Source organism: Diadema setosum, chromosome 9 (assembly GCF_964275005.1).
Source record: "Diadema setosum chromosome 9, eeDiaSeto1, whole genome shotgun sequence".
Classification (NCBI taxonomy): Eukaryota; Metazoa; Echinodermata; class Echinoidea; order Diadematoida; family Diadematidae; genus Diadema; species Diadema setosum.
The window spans coordinates 37282337-37308882 of record NC_092693.1 but is presented as its reverse complement, the minus strand read 5'-3'; the positions used below and the strand labels follow the sequence as shown (position 1 = coordinate 37308882).

The 26546-nt window shown below is 39.0% G+C and overlaps 1 protein-coding gene across 1 annotated transcript; it reads right to left on the bottom strand.

The window, feature by feature from the left end:
• Positions 1-38: 38 nt before the first annotated feature.
• LOC140233364 (uncharacterized) lies at positions 39-20816 on the bottom strand. Its single transcript, XM_072313469.1, has 10 exons — positions 20790-20816; positions 20245-20400; positions 19527-19615; positions 18895-18942; positions 9497-9616; positions 8556-8611; positions 7964-8049; positions 5954-6020; positions 95-807; positions 39-44 (listed from the first exon to the last, which is right to left on the bottom strand). Exons 1-10 carry the CDS (start codon positions 20814-20816, stop codon positions 39-41), a joined length of 1368 nt encoding a protein of 455 aa, XP_072169570.1.
• Between the last annotated feature and the right edge of the window lie 5730 nt (positions 20817-26546).

The window sequence follows — 26546 nt, the reverse complement described above, 5'->3', positions numbered from 1 at the left end:
GTGTGGCCTGGCGTCTCCACGGTACCCGTGCTACTTTCTCATCGCTTACTGGAGAGACAAAAGATGGTGGGGATTTTCTCTGGACTCTGGATACTTCTGGTGGAAGCACTCCCTGTAGAGGGGTCTTCTCTTTGGGTCGAACCACCGGTGCCTTTATGAAGGGTAATCTTAGAGGGAGGGAGGGCACGCTGGGTTTGGAAGATGGCTCAGGGGATGCGGAGACTCCATCATGGTCTTGAACTCTGCTCTTCTGGGATTGAGGTGCCTCTTGTGGGCTGGAGTCAGAGACCTCACTGGGTTGGGGTGAATTTGCTGGGGAAGGGGACTTCACCATCAACCGCTGCAGGTTGTCCGATTTTCGGATATTGGAGGTAGTGCTCTCACCTTCAGTATTTGTTCCTTGTGTCATTACAGAGCTTTCCTCTTTGGAGTGATCTGCTCCCATCCTCTGCACTTTGTGGATGGAGGGACTCGTTTTCTCATCTCCTGATGATGGGCATACATCTTGCGGCGCGCCCCTGCCTACATGCCGTCTGATCTCATCAGCTCTGTCAACTGTGACACCAGGCGACCTCCTGTTTGGTGGAGATACAGACGCTCCTTCACTACTGAGAGACTTTGTCGTTTGTCGCCATGGCAACAATCTCGATGCATTCCCGACTGCTCCATCTTGCTGGGCCCTTGCAGCTAAACCTTTGCTGTCCAAGTTCCCACTTTCCTCCTTTCGCGGGCTGGTGATCTGAGGTGTGTAAGTCCTTGGTGTTACAGGGCGTGATGGCGCACCTTCCGAGCTACCAATTTCAGACACTGCAAGAGAACACAAGACCCAGAAATGATTTACCATTAGATAATAATGACAATGCTACGGAGCCCCTAAGGGGACATGAAATTATTATTTTTTTTCAATTTATCTCGGGGCCCCGACTTATTATCTCGGGGCCCCGACATATTATCACGGGGCCCCGACGTATTATCACGAGGTCCCGACTTACTATCACGGGGCCCTGACTTCTTATCTCGGGGTCCCGACTTATTATCACGGGGCCCCGACTTATTATCACGGGGCCCCGACTTATTATCTCAGGGCCCCATGTTATCATCACCGGGCCCTGACTTATTATCTCGGGGCCCCGACTTATTATAACGGGGCCCCGACTTATTATCTCGGGGCCCCGACTTATTATCACGGGGCCCCGACTTATTATCTCGGGGCCCCGACTTATTATCACGGGGCCCCGACTTAATTATCTCTTTTCCACATATTGAACAATTGTAAAAAAGCGTTGGAACAAGAGCGATATAATTACAGACATGACAGCATTTTGAATTATGTGAAGAATGTTATCAGTGATAACATTACTTGAACTGGAAATCTGGATTTTTATGCAGATTTAGATGGTCATCGCGTGAATGGTGGCACCATACCCCCTGATGTTGTGGTTACAGCAGAACGCCCCGATATTGTGATAGTGAACAAGAGAGATAAGCAAGTTGTAACTGCAGAGTTGACAGTTCCATTTGAGGCCAATATCACAGATGCAAATAAAAGAAAAGAAGAAAAATATGCGCCCCTTCAAGCAGACATTGAATCCCATGGTTACAAGTATGATCTCATTTGCTTCGCATTTTGGCTCCCGAGGACTAGTTACGAAAGAAAACAAAAAGAAAATCTGTTCCATATAAAGATTCGCAGACGAACAAGCAAAAACGAAACCCCACATCCAGGCCCTGTCCAAAATATCTATTGTTTCCTCTTATGCCATCTATAATGCACGTAAAGAAGCCACATATGTATGGCGGTTGATGATTTTAGATAGGATGATTGTATATTCATTTATATTAGATGGCTTAGACAGTTTCTGGTATGTGATTGGTCGAGAGCTCGTCACATGATACTGTTTGCGAGGATCGCAAATGTTATATTTTCCCAGCTCGTTATATTTCACCAACTGGGCAAATGAATATATTTTTCCATGTGTGTCGCCCTCTTACGGTTGAAATAGGAACAATTACACCAATATATGGGTGTGGGACAACATCGGTAACTGGGGCGAGCAAACGATTACTATCGATAACTGCAGTCTGGATCGATATAATCTGTTCCCACCCCCCCCCCCCCCCCCCCCCATCCACGATACGTGAGAGAGTAGACGGCACGGCGCGGCGCGGAGTAGCGTCATGCGCTAGGCTTGCCTGGTTGGGGAAGCTAAACGTTAGTTACTACAGTGTAATAACGTTTGGAATAAGTTTGGACTCACACTTCAAAATGGAACCCCGTCTTGTCTATAAACGACGACGAGTTCGATAAGATTTTGGAGGATAAGGATTCTAACTCCACTAAACATGTCGTAAAACAAGCGAGTTAATAATCTAGAGACATTTTGTTCAGTTCAGTTCTTAGAATGAGGGCAATTCATACATCTTTATTGTACATTGACGTAACTTACACTAGATGTCTAGATCCAACTGTTAGGCCTAACGTTACATCGAACAAGTGGAGGACTACGACACCGAGCAGACTGGTTTGCAAATCACTGTGTTTCTACAATGTTCATCTCTGCAACAGCAGAAAAAGAAGACTGATTGTGATATTGCTGCAGATTCCTGATGACAGAAGGTAGGCCTAACGTTGTTATGTCTAACGCGTATACCGGTCCTGGCACAAGACAAATTGACTAAAAATCACAGGGTAGAAAAAGATGATGCACTGGGCATGGGGAGCCGATTTGGATGCATGTGATGTAGACACTAACTCTAGACTTAACGAGTTAGACGCTAGACTTACGTAACGTTAGACCGTGTAGATTCTAGATCTAAATTAGGCCTAACATTTAACAAACATTAGAATCTATCTGTAGATCTAGATCTAGTTGTACTACGAAACAAATGTCAAATGATAAAAATTGCCCAGTACAGTAGGCCATAATGTTAGGCCTAGAGTAAAATTAGAATTGTTTTGTGAGTAGGCCTAGACCCTAGAACATCTGCTGATCTTTTGGACCTGAGCCTAGTTTAACTATAAAGCGTAACTATAAAGCGTCGTTACTGGACTTGAGCCTACGTTTAGGGCCTGCTGTCGTTAGAGGACATGAGCCTAAACTACACAGACAGCTCAGTCGCCGCACCGCTACACTGTACAAAATCGCGACAGCACGCACACAGCGTCTGGTCGGGCTAACATGAGCATATAAACGGTTAGGCTATGTGTCGTTAGTGTAGGCTCTTCTGTAAAGCATAATCAAGGGTAAGGCTGGTAGGGGGTGGAATGTAACAATCTTTGGAATGCCAGGGAGTTATATTTTCCCTCGTGATCATATTTTCCCTTGGGAAAATATAACTCCCTGGCGGTCCAAAGAATGTTATATTCCACCCCGTACCAGTCAATATCTGTATAATATTATTAGTAAATTTTTTTTTTTTTTTTGAGTGTTATGATTTCATGTTTAGGTTTATATAAGGCAAAAAGAATTTGAGATTTAGTTCATTGTTAGTATATATGATATGGTAGATGTGATGTTATAGGATTTGGTATTGTTAATTGTTGTTATTTTTATTGAGAAAGTTAAAGTAGAGTTTTTGGAGAAGAAGTTACGAAGGTGTAAAGTGAATTAATGGTAATGGAGTAAAAGAAAGGTATAAGAAAAGCAGGGGGAAGGCAGAGAGAGAGAGAGAGAGAGACGAGAGAGAGAGAGAGAAGGTTTTATGAGAATGATTTATGCAAAACGTAAAGAAATGAAAATAATAGAATGAGATGAAGTTGTATTATTTGGATAATAAGGTATGTTTTGAAATGAAATATATGTATTGCATATTTTAATTCGTTTGTGTATAAATGTATCTTTGGTAAATTTGTTTGTGAGCATACGCAACTGTAACTGAGTGTGTTTTTTTTACAACGTATGATGTATTTAAATGTTTTTTCTGTATTGTCCTTTGTCTTTGCCTTGTGTCTCCTGTTCAATCCAGGAGACAACCTAGGCCTTTCATGTTATTGTTTATTGATATAATAAAGAATGCTGAACAACATACGATACCGTACATATGCCACGCGTACAACCATAGACAGCTACACATGTTGCCTATACTATGCTGCAAGTACAAGTTATAGTCACCATAGCTTACAGTAAAAAAAAAAAAAAATGGACGGACAAGGAGAAGTACGAAATGCTATGATTAAGGTTTGTTTCGAAATGGGACTTTTGTATAAAGACATAGTGACTGTTCTTGCAACAGAGTGCGGAATTATCATTTCTACCCGTCATTTAAAACGGCTCCTCAAACAGCTTGGTCTGTCTCGAAGAAAAAACTACAGTCACATTGGTGAGGTTGTTGAATTTGTCCAAAGACAGGTCGAGGGTTCGAGTCGTCTACATGGTTACCGATGGATGTTTGAAAAATGTTTGGCACATCACATTAAATGCAAGAAAGAAGATGTAAGGATTATCCTTGGTGTTAAATATATTGCGGTGTTTTTAAAAAAACTATACATTTACTTGGTTTCAGTGTTATTTGCTGGTGTTCTCTTTTCTAGTGTTGCCCAATATGATTACCAAATGATGTCGAATTAACACCCTGGTTTCTGCTGGGTATAGTTATTTTCTCAGAGTTTTGTTCATATCGTTATCTCATGCCTCAGGAAGGTTTCAAAGGTTTATAACACTTTTTATGTTAGCAAACATTAAAGCTATTCCAGCTTTACAGAGATAGAATTGAAAATGAATGCAGCTCAATTATTTTGCAATTCTTGAAGTTAATAAACTGACTGATCAGTTGGCATAAGGAGGTCTACAGGCTCTAGTTGCGGAGACATGGTCAAACTGCGCAGTGCGCTGCGCAGTGGCAAAGGATGAGCAGAGCCAGAATCAGCGTTGCGAAAGCCCGCATGAACGCTCTTCCGCTGAGACCGTGATTTGAAACGCCGTTTTGAATCATGATTCATGTTTGTGATTCTGGCTACGAAATTCGCATGAACGCGGCCTAAAACTTGTACTTGTAGCATTTATGTAGTATAGGCAACATGTGTAGCTGTATGGTTGTACGCGTGGCATATACGGTATCGTATAGAGATAATTAAGTCGGGGCCCCGTGATAATAACACATGGCCCCATGTTAGTAAGTCGGGGCCCCGTGTTAGTAAGTCGGGGCCCCGTGATAATAAGTCGGAGCCCCGTGATAATAAGTCGGGGCCCCGTGATAATAAGTCGGGGCCCTGAGATAATAAGTCGGGGCCCCGTGATAATAACACGGGGCCCCGTGATAATAAGTCGGGGCCCCGTGATAACAAGTCAGGGCCCCGAGATAATAAGTCGGGGCCCCGAGATAAATCTAAAAAAAAATAATAATTTCATGTCCCCTTAGGGGCTCCATACAATGCCTCTCCAATCAATCTTCATACAAATTATGATATCACAGTTGGTCGAGTCAATATTTGATATTGTCACTGCAAATCCATTTATTTCCCTTGTAAACATATTCCTTGCCAATAAAAGAAATACTGATTACCCTGTTACAATAGAAAGAAATCGAAAAGTAAGCAGAGAGAAAGGAGAGATACCTCAAGAAAAATGGGGAATGCAAAAGCAACCTGTTACTGAAACTAAGGCAGAGATTTTTGTGAGTCAAATTAAAGACAAATACAGTGGACTCCCATTATAACAAAGTCCTCGGGACTGCCAATTCTCTTTCGTTATATCGAAATTTCGTTGTAACCGAACATATAAACAATAAGAATACATAGAGTGGATAACGTTGCGGCCCTAATTTTTACTTCGTTAACCCGTTGAGGACGGACTGATTTTGCTACAACACGCATTTCCCATAGACACCTGCCCGAGTATACTCGGGACTCGTCCTCAACGGGTTAAAATTAAATTCGTTAAAATTACCAAAATTTCGTTATAACCGTGTTCGTTATAACAGGAGTGCACTGTATTTCAAGATAATCCATTCTTACCCTCATCGAAATCCCGCTCATCTCGGACAGCAAATTTCTGACTTACGAGTTCCTCGTTCACGTTCACCTGTGAAAGAAATAAGACACCAGGATTCATTTACTGCAGTAACAATTTTCATAAATTCACGCACTCAAGTGTGGAGACTATGGTCACAGAACATCCCTATGCTTTTCTTAACCAGTTGAGGACAAGCAGATTTTGCTATAACAAGCTATAATATTTTCCATTTACATCTGTCCGGGCATACTCAGGACTAGTCTTCTGCAGGTTATCAGCAGAACAAATTAGTGATGAATATGAGAAGCCAAAGAAATTTAGATTGGAGAAAACAAGCAGAAACCACAAAATTTTGAACGTTATTTTTAGAGCTCTGTGTTGGTCGTACGATTTAGACATCTTGCTGGCATATTTTGTACATTCAGTAGCCCCCAGGCATTTTCTGTGTAAAAGGAGGCATTTTCTCTTCAATAATGATCCAGATGTTATGTTCGAGGCATTCTGGCAAATTGTCCAAGGTAAGGAAATAAAATTCCCGACATATATTCCTGAAATATCATATTAATGTCTCTGCTCTTCATGCAAAAACCGTAAGTCCAGTATTTTGTCAAATTACAACTATGGTAACTTGACAAACCCTCAAGATGTCATGTGAAATTATTTCAACATCACTCACTGAGAGTATTAAACTGTATGAGAAATCATATGATACCACTACATTATGCTGATTGGTTAAATAGGAGGAGCTGTCGTGGTTCAGTGGGTAAGACCATGGTCTATCAACCATAAAGCCTCTGGTTCAAGACCCCTGGCAGGAACTTTAGTACCCCTAGGCAAGGTACTCTTTCCACACAGTCTCATTCTTAAAGGCAAAACATTCTCAAATTCCGCTCCAAAATGTGCACATATGCCCCTGAGACCGAGTTAACCTAGAGACTTCTGGATTAAAAGTTGGTATACTGACTTTTACTTTTGATCTCAAAATACTCTAAAACAACTCATCATCTCGGCAAATCGCATCAGCCACTTCAGTTCCTTGGTAGCCTCTTTCGATATATTGCAAGCAAATATGAAATGGTGCAAGACAGGTTCTCAAACACCAAAACTATGCTTTCACTTTAAGAGGGGAACCTGTCCACCTCATGTCTGGCTTACTTATAGCAGCCATGTAAAATAAAATTCACATGTATATAATCTTGAATATAATCTCAACTATCAATAAAAATGATATTCCTCTCTCTATTCTCAGAGATTACGGTATCCTTTGTGCAAGGAGCTTGTAGATCAAGTGGCATACCACATGGCCACAATAATGGCTCAGTGAGAATTCCCATTATTGCTGCCACAGTAGCTACAGCAATTTCTCAATCATACACAGAAACTAGGCATCTGCTACTCCAATATGAAATTCACCTTGGTGAATCTAACATAACTGCTCTGATATTCAGAGAAAATCAAAAGATTTGACCCATATCAGGATGACTTTTCTGTTGATGATGTTGTCAAATGCTTTTTCAGAACTTTTTCAAACAGTTGGCTGCAGCATTGATACTTCTGTACATTCAAGAATAGAGTGTGCTTTATTAGCATACTAAGCTTCAGGATAAAGTAAAATCCTTTCTAAGTGGTAACTACAAAGTTTGAATCTCTTTTTTTTTTTTTTTTTTTTTTTGTGGGTGTGTATGTGTATAACAAGAAGGGAGTTCGTAACTTCAAATCCCCCTTTCTAAAAACGAGTCCTTTAAAATGCTAAAATTTCTCAAGCGACATGTAGATGTATTTCTGATGGTTAGGAACATTCATTTTGGATGAGTTATACTATACATCATTTTAAATGCTGAGAATTTCTGCTTTCAAAATCTGCCTGAATCGAATAATTCATGTCCGTCTACTTTTCGTTGATCTTAGGTCGCATAGGCCCTATAGTAATACATTTGTTGAATCCAGCAAAGGTGCTGATATTTTAGGAAATCCAGATACATACGAAACAAAAATAAAGGACCCTCTTGTACCTGTCCCAACTGGGTGTTGATGTAAAGAGTGACGAAGCGTGTTTCTCTTCTTCCAATGCCATGAATGTCAACTTGAGCCGACTTGCCTGTAAAACGAGTGTTGGAGTATAGCAAAGGAATAGTACAATATTTACATCAGAAAGTGGTGAAAACTGACTGAATGGTCTCACTGTTAGTAAAATCTAGGGTTAGGGTTAACCCGTTGAGGACGAGCTGATTTTTGCTATGACACACATTTCCCATAGACACCTGCCCGAGTATACTTGGGACTAGTCTTCAACAAGTTACTAACAAGAAACAGACTTGATACCTCCTTCACAAAACACACATAAAAAAAGAGGGAAAAAAAAAAAACAAAGAAAAGAAGTGGTGTCTGTTTAGATACCTGTTCTCTCGATCGTATTATATGATGGTCTGAGTCACAATACTTTATTGTCTGTTTTTCAAAGTACTTTATTTGAAATATTATGACATATTATGTGTTTAGATAAATATATGTGTGATGTAGAATAATTAATATCCCAGCGGGAAAAAAAAAGAAAAAGAAAAGAAGTATTCAGCATGTTGTCATCCACAGTAAAGACAGTCATACCTTGGATCAACTTGTTGAAGAATTCCACGGCAGCTATGTCCCACTTCTGACAAGGACTGTGGAAACAAAATAGTGTAACTAGGAATGCATGAGTGAGAAAAAAGATGATTACATGTAGGTTTACATGCATTCAGAGATGTTGAAATCCCTAATCTGAATGTTTTCACTTCATATTTTACTATTTTGACTTAGATAAAATAGTTGAAAATTGACCCATGTGTACGATCTTTTCATCGCACGCGACGATCTCTATTACAGTCCCACATATACAGATTTGTGTAAGTTCTCCACACAAGAAGCCTATGGCAAAATTGTACACGATGAATAAGTGTGTGGGACGCTAGCCGCGCCGCTGCACGCAGCGTGCATGCATGCATACGCGTGGAGCGATAGCTGCAACCGGAAGTGGGGTTGACTGCAAATCGCTCCAAAATACGCTGATTAAATTTGTGCGCCGCCAACGTTGGTTCTTTTATAGCTATATGCGATATGGAGAATTTGGTATTGTTTCAAGCATTAATCTGCTCTGACTTAGCATGGTACAAAGCACACTCATCTTGTGCTTACTTTCACCAATGCCTTTGGTATACCTGGAATTTCACATAATGCCTTCCCCTTGAAAACAGACACTATGAACTTTGCCTTTACTCAAAACATTTTGGTGAAGAGAATAAGAAACAAGTCACAGGGATTTCCAAACTAATTGTGCAACTGTTCACATATTCATTGATCTAGCTCTCCCAGGTTTCAGTGCAGGGCTTGCAAAGGGGTCAATAATAGACTTAAAATCCTACCAGCCAAACTGGAAGTTACAAACATAGGCGGACCTGAAATACCAACAGGCCAGCCTAAATCAAAATACCTATGGAGTGCTTTAATTTGTTGGGTATGGGGAAAGTATGGCAGAGAGGTTGACTTCTCTACAAACGTCAGGGTTTTACCTCAATTCTGCGACATTCTCCTCCAGATCGACGTTGAGCGTGGTCGGCTGAACTCCATGCAGTCTGAAGGGTTTGGCCTGAACTGGGAAGGCTTTTAGCTTGGCTGGAATATCCTTCAATCTACCACGAAAAAAACAACAACAAACAAGGCAAGTGCCAAATTGTGTCTCGCCCATTCGCATACAAGGAATTAATATTTTTTATAACTCCCACAAGTTAATTGACCTGCTTATGACCTTTGACCTTGTGGTGACCTTCTACACCCCAAGGGACATTTACCATCCAAGTTTGGTCACAAACGGACAAAGGGATCAAAAGTAATGAGCCATAATCGAAACGTGCCATAAAAACATAACATTGGGCCCTAAAAATTTGTTGACCCCTTTCTGTGACTTTTGACCTTGTGATGACCTTAAACTCCCCAAGGGACATCTACCATACAAGTTTGGTCACAAACGGACATAGGGATCAAAAGTTATGAGCCACAATCAAAACGCGCCCTACAAACATAACATTGGGCCCTAAAAGTTTGTTGACCCGTCTGTGACCTTTGACCTTGTGACGACCTTCACCTCCCCAAGGGACATCTTCCATCCAAGTTTGGTCACAAACGGACAAAGGGATCAAAAGTTATGAGCCATAAACGAAATGCGCCCTAAAAACTTAACATTGGGCCCTAAAAGTTCGTTGACCCGTCTGTGACCTTTGACCTTGTGGTTACCTTCAACTTCCCAAGAGACATCTACCATCACCCAAGTTTGATTGCCATTGTAGCAGCATGTGCTGAGTGTGATAAGAGAGTTTTGCAAGTAAACTTTAACATATGACCTCAAATGACCTTTGACCTTATCATGTGACCTCTTACGGCACCATAACATGAAGGTATCCCCAGTGCATCCATCACCCAAGTTTGATTGCCATTGTAGCAACACGTGTCGAGTTACGTGTGATAAGAGAGTCTTGCAAGTAAACTTTAACGTATGACCTCAAATGACCTTTGACCTTATCCTGTGACCTCCAATGGCACCATAACATGAAGGTACCCCCAGTGCATCTATGACCCAAGTTAGGTTGTAATCCAAGCAACTTATGTGAAGTTATTTGTCAAAAGAGTCTTGCAGGTAAACTTTAACATAGAAAAGAGAGTCTTGCACATACTCTTTAATATATGACCTCAAATGACCTTTGACATCATCACATGACCTCCGACAACACCATAACATGAAGATACCCCTAGTGCTTCTATCAACCAAGTTTGGCTGCCATTGCTGTAACAGTCGCCAAGTTATGCATCATAAGAGAGTCTTGCAGGTAAACTTCAACATTTGTGACGGACGACGGACGGACGACGGACGGACGACATTTGGATCCCTTAGTCTCGCCTTCACCTCCGGTGGGCGAGACAAAAACAAACAAACGAACAAACAAACAAAGAAATAGATGAGGTATGTCACAGGTTTCAGTACAAAGGCTTCCATTATTTTTCTTCCTTTGGCTACATATCTTTTAAAATATTTCATCTCTGACATTTTAATTTTTTTATTTACTATAGAATGTGATGTCTGATAGCAAAGTCATGTGGAAACAACATCTTGACAAGAAAGTGTACAAACTGACATCTGAGGCATCATAACAGTCTTACAGCTCTTGCATTTCTTTTAGGTGCTTTTGTGGAAATTCCAGAGTAATCTACACTTTGATAGCAAACAAATCTTACACATTTTCTAATTAGACTCCACATCATTCCAAAATTTCTGTGTGTATCAACTTTCTGTTTAGAATATGGTGTATGCCATATATTCCAACCCCATGGTCTCAATATCCAGGAGGGAAATGACTAATATAGTCACTGTCATTCCTTACTCTATTCATGTACACCTTCTATTCCTGTTTTTTTTCCTCTTGTCAGAGTTACTTTTTTACAGCTCCTTTCCACATACACACAAACACTTCTATTTGTTTGTGTTTATATGTTATACAAGTGTATATAAACACAAATAGACGTATGTGTGTGTCACATTGTAATATGTGTATATTCTATAAATAGAAGCGTGTGTGAAACACACATGTAATATGTGTATATTCAAGTATATACATATATCAGGTATATATTCTCCCTTTTGGATATTTGCTTTTATATGTAATAATAATAATAGTCAGTTCTTAGAAACGCATAATACCATACAAATAGTCTCTATGCGTGTACAAAATAATGAAACAAAATCTATCACATATTTCTCTAATTCAAACATGTAATCAACAATTGTCAAAAAGGTGAGTTTTTAACACAGATTTGAATTTATCAAAATCTGTTATGCATCTAACACTGAGAGGGAGGTTATTCCATAATGAGGGTGCCATTTTTCCAAAAGACCTATCACCATATGTCTTAGATTTGACACTTATTTCAGAGAGGAGATTTTTTGATTTTGAGCGCAGATTACGACCAGGATGATATGGCTTGATGAGTTCACTGAGATATGCAGGGGCATTTCCATGAAAACATTTGAATGCAAGGGTCAAAATCTTAAACCTGATACGAGCTCTTATGGGCAACCAATGAAGACTACGAAGAATTGGAGTTATATGATCAAATTTCCTTTTGCGTGTCACAAGCCTTGCGGCTGAATTTTGTATCCGTTGGAGTCCTTTCAGGTGAGAGTCTGGAACTCCAATGAGCAAACCATTATTATTATCCAAATGACTAAAAGTAAACGCATGAACCAGTTTTTCTGTAGTTGCTTTATCGAGAAAGTGTCTCAATTTTCCAATCCTGTGTAGACCTATGGCTGCAGATTTGCATATGGGCAATTCCACGGTATGTAGGACACAGATGCCCAAAATTCAAAATGATATTTGTTTCAAACACCATACATTTTCAGACAATACTTGAGTTGAAGTGTTAAGAATCATTATGTTTTTCAATAAAAGCGACCATTTTGATTTTCAAAATGGCTGCCAAAATATGCCTATAACTCAATGGTAAGAAAGAGCGTATTGTCACATAATTTACCCTCTGTATATCCACTTTACTAGTATTCTAAACAACAATCTTTTATATGTATGCAGTTACCAGACAAGTCTTTTACCACACGATAGAAAGAAAAAGCTGGTTGCTTTAAAGAATTTTATAAAAACTTTTAATTAGTTTGACAATGATGGATGTAACGTCAGTTACCAAAAACAAGGAATTTTTAACTTTATTCATCAAAGAAAGTGAGCTGTATGATGTAACTTAGGATTTCTAATGTATGCCCATATGCCTTCCTTTCAATACCAGAAAATAAGGATACTTGGCATACTGGAGAGTTAAATGAACACATCAAAATGTGTAACGTCAGTTACCGAAACGTCATATACCAGTATGTAACGTCAGTTACCATGACAGTAATTGTAACTTAAGCAAATTTTTTGACTTTAGGCCATTTCAATACATCTGGAAAGTCAAAGGTTATCAACAAAGAGCAGCAATCCCTTTCATAGGGAATGATGTCATCACCATGGTACACTGTATGTCCATGGATATATATATATTTTTTTGTTCATTTTTTCTTAAATCTATTTATCATATATTTTTTGGTGGAGGGGGCTTGAGCTTTTGATTTTCAGTTCAGCACAAGTTTAAGGTTAAATCATCTGGAAGTTTAGGTTTACCACATGCAATATATAATGCTCTCAAATTACTATACAGTACATTCACAGACCTACGGGATGATAAATCTACCAAATTTGTAGGCCTAATCAATGATGTGGTTGCATGGTAACCACCTTTTTCTATCAAAAAGCTTGTGTACAGCTGTATACCAACAGTTTTATAATCTTTACTAATGACTACTTTTGCTAGCATTTTTCTTTTTTTCTGGAAGCTTAGTGAAGTTTCTACCCCAAGGCAAATGCAGGAAGAGATATATTTCTTCGCTTGCACTTAAATGTTTGGTTTAGTTAATATGGCACATCTTGAAATGGTACATAAGCAGGCCTGACATAAGGCATGTACTGTCATTACTGTTTGAAACTAACACTGATGTTGCTCAACGTTTAACACTAATGTTGCTCAAAGTGAGAGGCGATTCTAGAGTAAAATAAAAAACTGTTCATATTTGTTGATTACTTTATTTCATTCATGCAGGGACATTTTTGTAATACATGATAATTATGAACTAGAAGATTCTTTTATATTGATCTTAGAATTCTTTCATTGCAAAGTCCTATTTCTTGGTATCTGGGATGTATTTGCAAGCCTTGATATACCAGTGAAAAGGAAAAGAAAAACAATTACATTCCTTCAAGCAAGGAATAAACAAATAATGCCCTTTTGACCAAAAAACCATGCTTCTTCTTCACAAAAAAAAAAATATTAAAAGTGTAACACTATTCATTTAAATCATTATTGATAATGGAGATCATTTTGTTATTTGTGGCCCTAACAATGCCTTGAGGGAGAAGGAGTAAAATACAGAAAAGAAGAAAGAATGTATCACAGTAGATTTCATACATATATATGAATATTTTTGTTTGTATGTGGTTTTTCCCCATGACCTGAAAGATTTTTTTTTTTTCACAAACAAAAATATCTGTGTTTTGTGTAGTACTGCAGGGCATTATGGGTGGGGTACTCTAGATAGAAACTTTCCTGTTCATTACAGAAAACAAACAAACAAACAAACAAAAAACAAAAACCTTAGTTATGTCAATATTCATACTTGGAGCTGCTGAATCTAAATGGCTCTGTGTAATCATAACTGTTGAATAAGCATTCAATCTTAAGACAAATGTCAAGGAATATCCTCTGGTGCATTTACATTATTTTTGCTCAACTGTGCTATGGCATGGGTGGGGGGGGGGGGGGAGCTTCCCCTCTAAGGGCCCCACCCCATTTGTATCTTTAGATTTTGTTTTGATTTGTTGCTAAGTAAATGCCTGGGATTGTTACTGGTATACTGCAGCAGCATAATAACCTGTTAAATAAATTAGTTCTTTGTAAACCCCATTAGCAAAAGTATGTGTAACGTCAGTTACGTAACGTCAGTTACTGACATGTTTCCCTTTAAGTTTTCATTAAACACAAAGAAAATGGAATAATGTTTCATTTCATTTGGGTATTTGTAATTGATGAACCAAGGTATGATTCCATATCAAACAAATCACTCTGAAAGGTAAGAATTATAAAATATCACAAAACTATTCCTAATCATGATTTTCCATGTGTAAACCCTATGGCAAATGTAAGCGTAACGTCAGTTACGTAACGTCAGTTACCGTCATGCCTTCACTGAAATTGGCATGGTGCTAAAAGGAAATATCTAAAGTGCACATTATTTTGCACACCTGTTCCTAAGAACCTAGGTATATTGCCATATAAAACACATAAAGTTTAGAAGTCAGGGACATGAGATATTTCCATTTAAATCTACACCATAATTTCCCATGTCTTTTTTCCGTAACGTCAGTTACCGACACATTTTCACTTGCTATGTGATAAGAAATGCAGTTTGAGAGAAAAACTTTCCACCTATTTCTTCATTCTCATGAACTCATTCATCAATGCTAATTACAAGCCCCAGGTGCTTTCATTCACAAAACTACAACATAAACAATTTCATGAAAATCCTTACGCGTAACGTCAGTTACCGTGGAATTGCCCATATGTTATTGATATGAGTTTTCATACTAAGATCATCTTGGATAATGACACCAAGGTCACGTGCCTTAGAAATTGGCAGCACAGGAGTATTGCAAACATTGACGGACAAAGTTGTTGAGGACTTGTTACGAGATCTTACATGCACAACTTCAGTTTTCTCAAGATTCAATTTCAAACCATTTTGCAAAGACCAATCTTGAATTTTACCTAAGCATGATTCAATCTGACCAACTGCTACATCAGAATTAGTGCTTTTTGGCAATGAAAGATAAATCTGAGTATCATCAGCATATGTAATTTTACTTATGCCACACTTGTCAATTACATCCTCTAAGGGAGCTGTGTACATTATGAAACACAGTGGTCCTAAGACAGAACCCTGAGGAACCCCTTGTTTGAGAACATAAGGGGCAGATGCAATACCATTGATTGAGACACTCTGTGTTCGGTTGCTAAAATAAGACTGAAACCAATCAAATGCAGTACCAACAATTCCATAAGTCGATGACAGACGGCGGAGCATGATGTTATGGTCAATAGTGTCAAATGCAGACGAGTAGTCTAGCATCACCAACCTTACCGCTGTCTCGGTGACGGGTTGAAATTCTGCAAAGGTTGGTCCATAGGCTGTCGCATGGATGCTATTTGGACGTGGTGATATACAAGGAAATGAAAGTGATGACTGGTTGTTTGACACTTTTGCCAATTCATTCCTTATGTTTTGAATTTTCTCAGAGAAGAATTGCACAAACTGGTTAGCCAAGTGAAGTAAATCACCACCATACTTGGATGGAAGAACCTTGTCGGACGATGACGAGGAAAGTTTGCTGAACTTTTGAAACATTTGCCGAGTGTTGCAATCCTCGAAGGATTTCTTGTGATATTCACGTCTTCTCTTGTTCAACAAAGCCTTGTATCTAGCTCGCTGATCTCGAAAAACTTGTTTGTACACTTCAAGATTCTGAGAATTTCTAAGCCGTTCCCAGCTCCGAAGTTCCTTCTTTGCTGCACGGAGAGAATCATCATACCAAGGAGCATGTGGACGAGCTGTGATTGTTTGTATCATCTCAGGTGAATGCTTGTTCAGCAGATCACTAAGGACATCATCATACTGTTTTACTAATTCGGCTAGATCAGAGGATGGAGCAAGAAACAGTGCAGATTTTGCAATGTCGCAGCGAAATGCCTCCAAATCTATGTCACGGAGCTTGCGCGTCTTTATGACAATCTTCCCTGCCGGAGGCCTGGATATGTTCAGCTTACATTCAACCAAAGCATGATCTGAAGGCAAGGGATTAGAGACGGTGACACTGTCATCCACAACAAAATCATCCAAAGAACGTATCAGGATCAGATCCAATGTATGGCCTGCATCATGGGTTGGAGATCTAACAAGTTGGTTGAGGTTGAATGACGTAGCAAGATCATCAAGAAGTATAGTGCTGCGACTTGTGACGTCATCAACATGAATGTTAAAATCCCCACACACCATAACGTGACCAGGGTAAGTAGCCAGCTCTTCAAGGAGTGTTGAAAACTCATGAAAAAAGTTAGTAATTGTGGAGCATCTGTTTGCTGTCATTTGCGGCCTATAAATCACTACCAGACGCACAGATGAACACTTTAACGAACAGGTAAATGTCAAATCCATAATTTCAAAAGACTCGAATACTTTGGATTTGTTAAAAACAACTTTAAAGGACTTACGGAGGCAAATACCAAGGCCACCTCCTTTCCTGGTTTTTCTTGGCACATGGTGCAGCCTATAATCGGGTAGTGCATTCAGTATTCCTGCAATGGTGTGGTCATCTCGATGATCCCCTGACATCCATGTTTCTGTGATGACAATAATATCAAGTTTTCTCTCCATCACCACATCACAGAACATGTCCACTTTGTTGTTCAGCGACCGTGCATTCCACAAGCCAAAGTGACAGGGATTTTGGGCTGACATGCAAGTTGAGGGTGTCATGGATGCTGGGGGTGGTTTTACCTTGTGGCAGCATGGCAAATATGGTAGAGGCATAGATTGTGCAGTTGAAATGCTGCTCTCTTCAGACGCTACATGTACGACAGAAGATTGAGTAATGGGTGTTGCTGCTTTCCGCTTTTTCCCACGTCTCGTTTTCTTTTTGTACGAGATTCCAAGAGAAGTGAGAGTTCTCCATAATGTAGGGGGAAGCCATTGATGACATGTCTGTTTGAGGCCGATATCATACAGCTTCTGCCTGGGATAAGTATGCGTAACATGCTCTCTGATGTCTTTAGTTTGCGTGCCTTGTTCTCTGCACAAATCCTCAACAGGCCCAGGGTTAGGATTGATGTCGCCATCACGAAGAATGGAGATTCGAAAACAAGCATCAGACTTGGGGTAGTAGTGAATCTGACCGCCACAGAGTTTACTTGTATGTTTCACTGCCTGAGAATGTGTCCACTTCACTGGTGTAAGAGTGTACTGGGATTGTCTCAGTTGATACCAGCATTCTGAAGTACACCTATTCAGCAGGTACATGCCAAGGAGCAGAAAAAGGGTTGAATACTTGATTGACTCCATTGTCTCAGTACAGTGTAACTGCTTCAGTGGATGGTCACAATAGGATTTCAAGCTAGTTCATTCAGGCTTGAGTAATCAGCAATGGGTATGCCCATGAAGAAGCTGTAACATGGCTGTGCTTGACCCAGGTAGACTCATGGTATGGCAAAAAATATGAAGTCCACAGACATGACAGGTGCATCCTTAGAAATTGCATCAAGAGTCTAGCGTGATCCAGATGCCTTACCAAGAACATTGGTTTAGTTTTGAAGCCGTGGCCAAGATGATATAACAAGTAATTAGAACAAAATATAGGAGCAGATGTGAGGAGCTGTTCATAGGCTGAACGCTCACTCAAGTTTTATGTATACAGAATAGACTATTATGTCCTTCATAGTCACAGGCACATCACTCACTCATGCATATACATTATATGTATATAATCGACCCACTCCTATATAGTATGTATTGCTTTTCTTTATATACGTTGATATGTTTCTTACTTCCCATTTGTTGGTTGGCTCTCACTTACATTTATTTGCCACATCTTTGTACACCACAGGGCCTGCTGCTTGTCCCCCCCCCCCTTTCACAGTGCTGTTGCTATTTCATTCTTTTCCTATTCTTTACCCTTGGGTTGTTTCTCATCTTGTTTGATGTTGCCTCCCTATTCATCTTTATTCTTCACAGGTTGCCCCCTATGATCCTTGGGATCATCATTGGCCCACCTTTGCCTTTTGTTTATTTACCCCTTGCGTTAATCCCCCATTGTTTGCCTCCCTGCCTTTGACTTCTAACTCACCCCTTTTGTTTCCATTGTTCTATGTCCCTTGCCCTCCTCAGAATGTGCTTGTTGTTTGTAGTTCCCATGAATGCTTTCCCCACATATGCTTGTCATTTTGCCTCTGACAAAGATTCTGCTGGGATTGCAAACTCCGGCACCTTTTGACCCCATATATTATGTGGGGGTTTCATTTTCACAAATTTCGAGAGTCAGGTGATATTCTTCAATTTAACAACATGCAAATATTCTGACTCTGACCTTGGTATGAATGCAATGTAAGCACATACATTTCTCCGTTCATTACTGCACTCTATGATCTTGAATCTATCTACTTGCAAAAAATCAAGACTCGCTAAATGTAGGTGTAAACAGTAGTCCATCATTGCCACAATTCTACATGAAACTTAGAATGAAATCACAAATTCAGAGTAACTCACCTGCTGATTGGCACCAGGATAGGTTCCCCATAGTCCACCATAAGGCAACTGTGAACAAATATCATGCTTTTATGTAATTTATCACAATCATCATGTTTTCTACGCATGAAATGGGACCAGGTTTACCATTTAAACAACTAAACCCTAACCCCTGCCATTAACAATGATTGTTACCAAATTTGGTTAATATATCATCATGGCATACAAAATCACTTTAACCCTAAACGGGCCGGGCTCTTTTTTGACTATGCTAAGACTGGGGGGGGGGGGGGGGGGGGGCTGGGGAACACCTGTACCATTTCAATACCTTGGTATCCTCTGTCCCTAAAGTTGCATTTTAAATTGTGACTGGTTTGAAGACGAAGATGGAGATATAAAGACAACATACAGCAGATAAAAAACACCTACAATAATGATAGCTCACTTAAGCCATTCATTTTGGGGTTAAGGTCACGGGTCAAATGAGTATCTCCACTGTCATGCAATGAGATATTATTGGAGGTCACATTTAACACAGAATAACTTTTTCCTCCTTTGTGACTGAATTTGACATGATGCATTTAATAAGAAAAACAGGAACATTCATCTAAATACACCTGATCTGAAATAAAACTTTTTTGATTCATACTCACTTTGATTTGATACCATTTGAAGTTTGTAGGTTGTTGAGAACTCGGACTCGATACCAAACCCCATCACTAAGTCTCTGCGCCAAGTATATCTGACAGAAAAAAAACAAAACAAAAACAAAACATAACACTGTCATGTACTGGCTTTACTGCAAAACAAGTAGAACTCTCCTTGTGATTGTCAAGTTTAACCCTTTCTGTGCCATGGACTTTGGACAGCATGTACAATGCTATGGGGTTTTCTGTGACAATTAGCACTCAAAGCACATAAAGGATTTAAGATCATTTACAGAATGTACAAACTATGAAGAAAACAAAACAAAACATGCAGTTTAGAATGAAAGGTTTTGTTCACTTGCAGTAGGACATAAAATTTTATAAAGGAGCAATTTCTCAGAGTATTTTATAAGAAATGCAAACAAAGCATAAATGCGAGGTATCACCCTAGTCACGCAGATTTTTGATTATAAATGCAAAAACACAGGGAAACTGACCAGAAAAAAAAAAAAAACACAATAGAAATTTTTCATTATATATATTTCTGGTCAGGAAAAAAGAAAAAATATATACATATATAAGATGCAACACACATAAAATCTTACAAATGTTTTTGCCATATATTCACGCAATCTAATATCAAACTAAAGAACTGAAAAGCATTACTGCACAATAGATAGCAAGATAATACAATTTAAAATATATTAACTGTCTCCCCCATTACCTTTCCTTTGACAGGGTCTGAGATGTATTCCATGACATACTGGTCCGAAGAACAGTAGTCCTGGATCTCCCCTATCAGTCCCTGGAACTTGATGGTCTCCTCCGACATCCCAGGTCCTGGGACCTCCCTGCCCCAGAAGTGATAGGGGTCTTCGCTCTGTGTAGTTACAGCAGTACAGGTATTACATTTTAAGATGAAATCCAGTCCAAATCTAAGTTAGTCTGATAAGAAAGATTATAATGTTATGAGTTCAATGGTAAAATTTTGATCGAAAAATAAGGAAGTTATGACATTTTGAAGTTTTGCTAATTTTTCAGGAAACAGTTCTTGAACGGTCAATATGAATATGCAAATGGCAAAGTGAGCATGTCATACCCTCACAACTTGTCATATAGTTTGCACATAAAATTTTGAAATTTCCAGTGTTTCATTCACGTACAATGGGTTGACCATTGGACAGAAAGATGGATGGACAACCCAAAAACATATCAAAGTACTCTAGCACTCAGGCTTCAGATCAGAGGAATAAAAACAAACTCAAATACCTTCAGTATGGTAATGTTTGTAGACATGTTGATGTTGTCTCATGCCACACAGTTACTGAAAAGGAAAAAAGAAACAAATGTGAACTAGACTCGGAATTTGTCAACACTGACAAATTAGGTGATCCGATCTATTGGGAAATCAATGATTTGAGTCCTGATCCCAATAGGCATGACCATACAGGTTTCATCTGTGTTGAGGGGACATTGGCCATGTGATGTTTGGAGTCTCATTTAGAAAAGGGAGTCAGACCTGCCATCTTTGGTACCGAATTCCGTATGCACTAACGAAGATACAGAATGAAGTATATTTGACCTTTGACCCCATTTTGCACACCAAAGATGGCATCTGAGCAAAAAGTAGTTATTGTGTGAAATGATTCTTGTAAAATGGTCTTTGTGTGTGCAAAATATGGGAAAGATAGGACAAGTATTCACCAAGATACAGGATGAAACATTTATGACCTTTGACCCTAATTTACATACCCAAGATGGTGTCCGATCAAGTAGTTGTTACTTTATGAAATAATGTACGTGACATGAACTAAACATGTGCAAAATATCGGGGTGATAGAGGCTGTTTTTCTTGAGTTATTACAAAGAAAGTTGCAGAAAGAAAAATATCTCAATACATCGAAGATAAACTTTAATTTCAACCAAGTTTTTTAGCATGATCCAGACATCATATGAAAAAACAAAAGGCACATTTCTGATAGCGCAAAGTCTCAGCTACAACATATTAAAATCTGGGAGAAATTCACCAAAGGGTAAGTGAGCTAGTGCTCGATAAAGACAATCATGTCAACTTTCACATCTAGAAAAATTCCCTCCCATGGAGATAGCACATCATAACGAAGATACAGAAAAAAGTACATATGACCTTTGACCCCACTTTGCACAGACAAGATGGCATCTGAGCAAAAGGTGGTTATTTTGTGAAATGATCCTTGTAACATGGTCTTTACGTGTGCAAAATATGGGAAAGATAGGACATGTATTTACTAAGATACAGAATGAAGTATATTTGACCTTTGACCCCATTTTGCACACCAAAGATGGCATCTGAGCAAAAAGTAGTTATTGTGTGAAATGATTCTTGTAAAATGGTCTTTGTGTGTGCAAAATATGGGAAAGATAGGACAAGTATTCACCAGTATACAGGATGAAACATTTATGACCTTTGACCCTAATTTACATACCCAAGATGGTGTCCGATCAAGTAGTTGTTTTTTTTTATGAAATAATGTACGTAACATGAACTAAACATGTGCAAAATATGGGGGTGATAGGGGCTGTCTTTCTTGAGTTATTGCAAAGAAAGTTGCAGAAAGGAAGAAATATCTCAATACATCGAAGATAAGCTTTAATTTCAACCAAATTTTTGATGTGATGCCAACGTCGTATGAAATAATGAAGGGCACACTTCCGATAGCCCAAAGTCTCAGCTACAACATATTAAAATTTGGGAGAAATTCACCAAAGTATAAGTGAGATAGTGCTCGAGAAAGATAGTCATGTCAATTTTCATTTCCAGAAAAACTGCACTCCCATAGAGATAACACGTAAACTGGTCAAATCTAACAAGATTACTTTGAATCCATTTTTACGAGGTGATGCCGTCATCCAATCAAAATGCTGTTACATATTAATGAAAGAGCATTTAATAAGCTACAACATACTGAAATTTGTGTGAAAATTGGCAAAGGATAAGTGAGATACGCTCGAGTGAACTTGAAATTTGATGATGCCATTTTGAAAATTTACTTTTTTTACTTTATTAAGAAATTTGATATCTTTTAATCATTTTTGCAGCATCGCTGACCCATGAAATGACATGTACAACTCATCAGCTTTCAGAGTATGTAAAGAAAATGGGGGGTCACCGTCCATCCTGACGAGTAAAATCGGATTCAAAATTGGCGTTTTTTTTGCATTGTTGCTCTGTATATCGCCATTGACGCGCGCGCGGAATTTCAACTTTGACGGGCCCGTGTGACGTCATATTGAGTCGGATTGACTTGAAACTTGGTAGAAATATTCCTTGACATTTCAGGCATCCGATAAGTGTGAAAAAATGGGGAATTTCTATTGCGTATGAGCTGTGCGTGCGTATATGTGCGCGCGCGTATGCGTCCGTCCAATTTTTTCGATTTTTCAAAAAATGCTCCAAATGGTCTGAAACGTGTGCAAAAAAAATTTGAGCTCGATTTGAGCATACAAATATTTCAACACGCGTGTATGCGCACGTTTTAAGAGAAAATATGAATTTTGATTATATGAGCAGAATGCGCTTGACTTGAAATATATGTGACGTAAATTTCATTGAAAATTTTCATTCCATTAAAGAGATATGATTGAGAATGTGTTTTCATATAATGACGTCATAGTGACGTCACGGTCGACTAATCACTATGATTTTATTAGAAGGTTCGTCTTCGACATGATACATGTATGGTATAATTTTGACATTCATAGGAAGAGGACTTTCCGAGATTATCGATACACAACTTTTGCGGAGAAAGAAGAAGAAAAAGAAGAAGAACAAAGAATCAGTACAGATACAGAAGGTGATCCGAGAGGATACTCGGATCACCTAAAAAGTCAATAGAATGAATCTAATTCCTCATTAAATCCCAAGACATGAAATACCTTTAAAAATACTGGAAAAGCTGTTATTTTTGCGAATTTTGCAAATCACTGTTGGGCTGCAAATTTAACAACTGATTTCAAAGCCGGGATTAATCCCTCCCTAAAGTGTTTCATGACAATGCTTCGAGCCATTTAAAAGAAAACTAGAAATGTTGCTATGGCAACTGATGCCTCCGCCATAATGCATGATTCTCCCAATAGGTGTATAGTACAATGTCTTCACAATGTGTGATGACAGTTTCACATAACTGGCAGTAGTATATGTCTACACTAAGGTTCAAGAAAATACCTTCGGGCATTGCATAGATATGGGGGAAATAGCAACATTTTTAGCATTTGGCCTTGACCTTTTGACCTTTTGCCAATGTCACTAAAATCTACTCAACTAATTGCCCTATCATACATCATCCTCGGACAGAGTTTGGTGAAATTTGCTTGATCCAGTCGAGTTATCGCGTGAACAAATACAATTTCACGATTTGACCTTGACCTTTGGCCGATTTCACCCAAAATCTAATCAAGTAATTGCCCCATCATAGTTTATACTTGGAGGAGGGCGCTCTCACCCTTTGTTCTGAAAGCATGGTTCTCACTTAGTTCGCTATATTTAGGTGATACGCTATCAGCGTATCACCTATTGTGATTGTCAAAATCTCTCTTTATTTTTTTTTATTCTTCTTTCTTTCTGGACAATTTTGTGTCGTCAATATCTCAAGAATGACATTACGAAATAACATGACATTTTCAGTCAACATGTCTCATGACAAAATCTAGCCACAATAAGGTTTTCATGACAGTAACATATCTATGACGTCATCTAGGCGCCATTTTGTGATTTTCGGACCTTGTCACATGATCGATCATAACTTCATAACTAGATGTCATTTCTGTATCATTTTCGGTGGACATGAAGTTCAGGTCACGCTCTATCTTACTTCTTAACGCTAGTTACACAGGTCATCATTACGCGCGCGTAAGCGGGCGTCAAAATTTTAAAAGACTCAAAACGACTTCCCAATGGGAAATCTCGAAGTTTCAGACAATTTTAAGCGTTTCAAACATTTTTTCGCGTGCGCGTCCGTCCGCGCAATTTCGCGCGCAGAGCCCGTAAGCAACATGAAAATGCAATTTTTTTGACTGATTTGGATTCCTGATACTTTGAGTAACAATATCCACTGATTTCCGATCGATTTCGACCTATAACAAAGGAATGCACTGGCGTCAAAGTTGAAATTTCGCATGCGCGTCTTTCTGCAAATATAGTGAAAAAACATGTCTTTGTTTATTTCGCCATAGCTCTTTAAATCGTCCGTTGACCCTATATTTCTATTGCATATTACAAAAGTATATGAATTGTAAATAACATTCCAAGTATCAATATTGCCAGGAAAACGCGATGACGTCATCATATCGTCATTTTAAATAAAAAAAGTGGAATTGATTTTTTTGAGGTACTGTTTCTGACATTCATTTGCTCGTATCTCTGTTGTTTAAGCTCAATATTACCCCAAATTCAGATATGTTGTACTTTGAACATTTGCCTCTCAAGTCCATGTGATGGTTTTGAAATATGATGACGTCATCATACTAGAAATTGTGATTAAAGGTAAAGACTCAAAATCAGACGTTTACGTGTTATGTCTATGGGAGGTGATTTTTTTTTTAACCATGCATTGACTTGACAACGTTAAGCACTTTACCTCATCTGATTTTGCTCCATTTCCTCTGAAACATACATATGTTGTAGCTGAGACAATAAGCTTTAGTAATCATGCATTTTATGTTTTCAAATCTCCTCATCAGGTTGATAATTTTGTAGTTTAAAACTGAAAGTGAGAATGCAATCTGTACAGAACGATTCCCAATTTTTCTTTGCAACTGTATATTGATCGAATCCACGCTGCCACTTGTGAGAAGTTGAATAGCGCCATCACAAGTCAAGACATTCACAATAGTATTTAGATTTAAGTTTCGCACTCAACCTTCAGGACAGCCGTGTGGCGTAATCGCTTAGCGCGCTGGGTGTTCATAACGCCTTACCGGAAGGTGAGAAGTTCGACTCCCGCAGGACTTTTTTCCGTTCTTTCTTTTTCCCTCCTTTTTTTTTCGGCAGTTCAGCTTTACTCCGATGTCATTTATCATATCATTTCATCAAGTGTACCTAACCAGTGAACACGGCTGCAGCTCTATTTCCCTTGTTTTGTATTGGAGTTTGGAGATTGGGTTTGCTTCATTAATTTTGTCACACTTAATGTTGTAAATTGCCCCTTGTTACAGTGTCCCGCTTGCAACCTTTCGTTTGCTCTTTCCTTTTCTCTTCATTGGTTATTGTTATACTGTCACAGGATAGGTAGGAACATGTACGTTTAAATAGCTTGCAGGAATGGGAGCTGAATTGATTAACTCTAGTCCAGGTGTATGGCGTCTCGCTCATCTCTTTGAAATTCCAGGTTGTTATTGTTTGACCCAATAACGGAGTTGTAGACAGGTTTTATGTTGCTATAGAGGTATCTTGTACCACATGAATGGAAGGCATCACTGTTTAGTAAGTAGTAATGAACTTTTTCATGTTGTAAATGATATAAAGATATGAATTTCACATCCAATCTTCGGGACAGCCGTGTGGCTTTATAGTCGCTTAGCGCGCTGCATGGTCATTATGCACTACCTTATTATAGGACGAGATGTTCGAGACCCGCAGGACGCTATTATTTTTTTCTCTCTCTTTCTTTGTTTTTCTTTTAGCAGTTCAGCTTCATTCCGATGTCAGTACCCCACGACACACAGTCACTCAAGTTCCTTTTTTTTTTGTCGGAGGCTGGAGGTTGGATTTGCTTCGTTTATCATACGTAATGTTGTAAATTGCCCTCGGTATACAGTGCCCCGCTTGCCACCTTTCGTTTTCTCTTTCCTTTTCTCTACGTTTGTTCCTGTTACACTGCACAAGACAGGTTGGAAAATAATTTACATAACTCAACTGGAGCAGGAATGGCAACTGAATAAATTAACTCTAGGCCACGTGTATGACGTCTAACTCATCTCTTTGAAATTCCAGATTGTTATTGTTTGACCCAATAGCGGAAATGTAGATAGGTTTTATGTTGCTATAGA

Bases quoted from the DNA above. Each gene is read 5' to 3' on its own strand.
- LOC140233364 (XM_072313469.1), bottom strand. From the start codon at position 20,816: ATGTCTACAAACATTACCATACTGAAG. The intron at 19,616-20,244 runs GTAATGGGGGAG...TTTTTCTGTCAG, and splicing joins CAGACCCTGTCAAAGGAAAG to ATATACTTGGCGCAGAGACT. The intron at 808-5,953 runs GTAAGAATGGAT...GTTCTCTTGCAG, and splicing joins TGAGCGGGATTTCGATGAGG to TGTCTGAAATTGGTAGCTCG.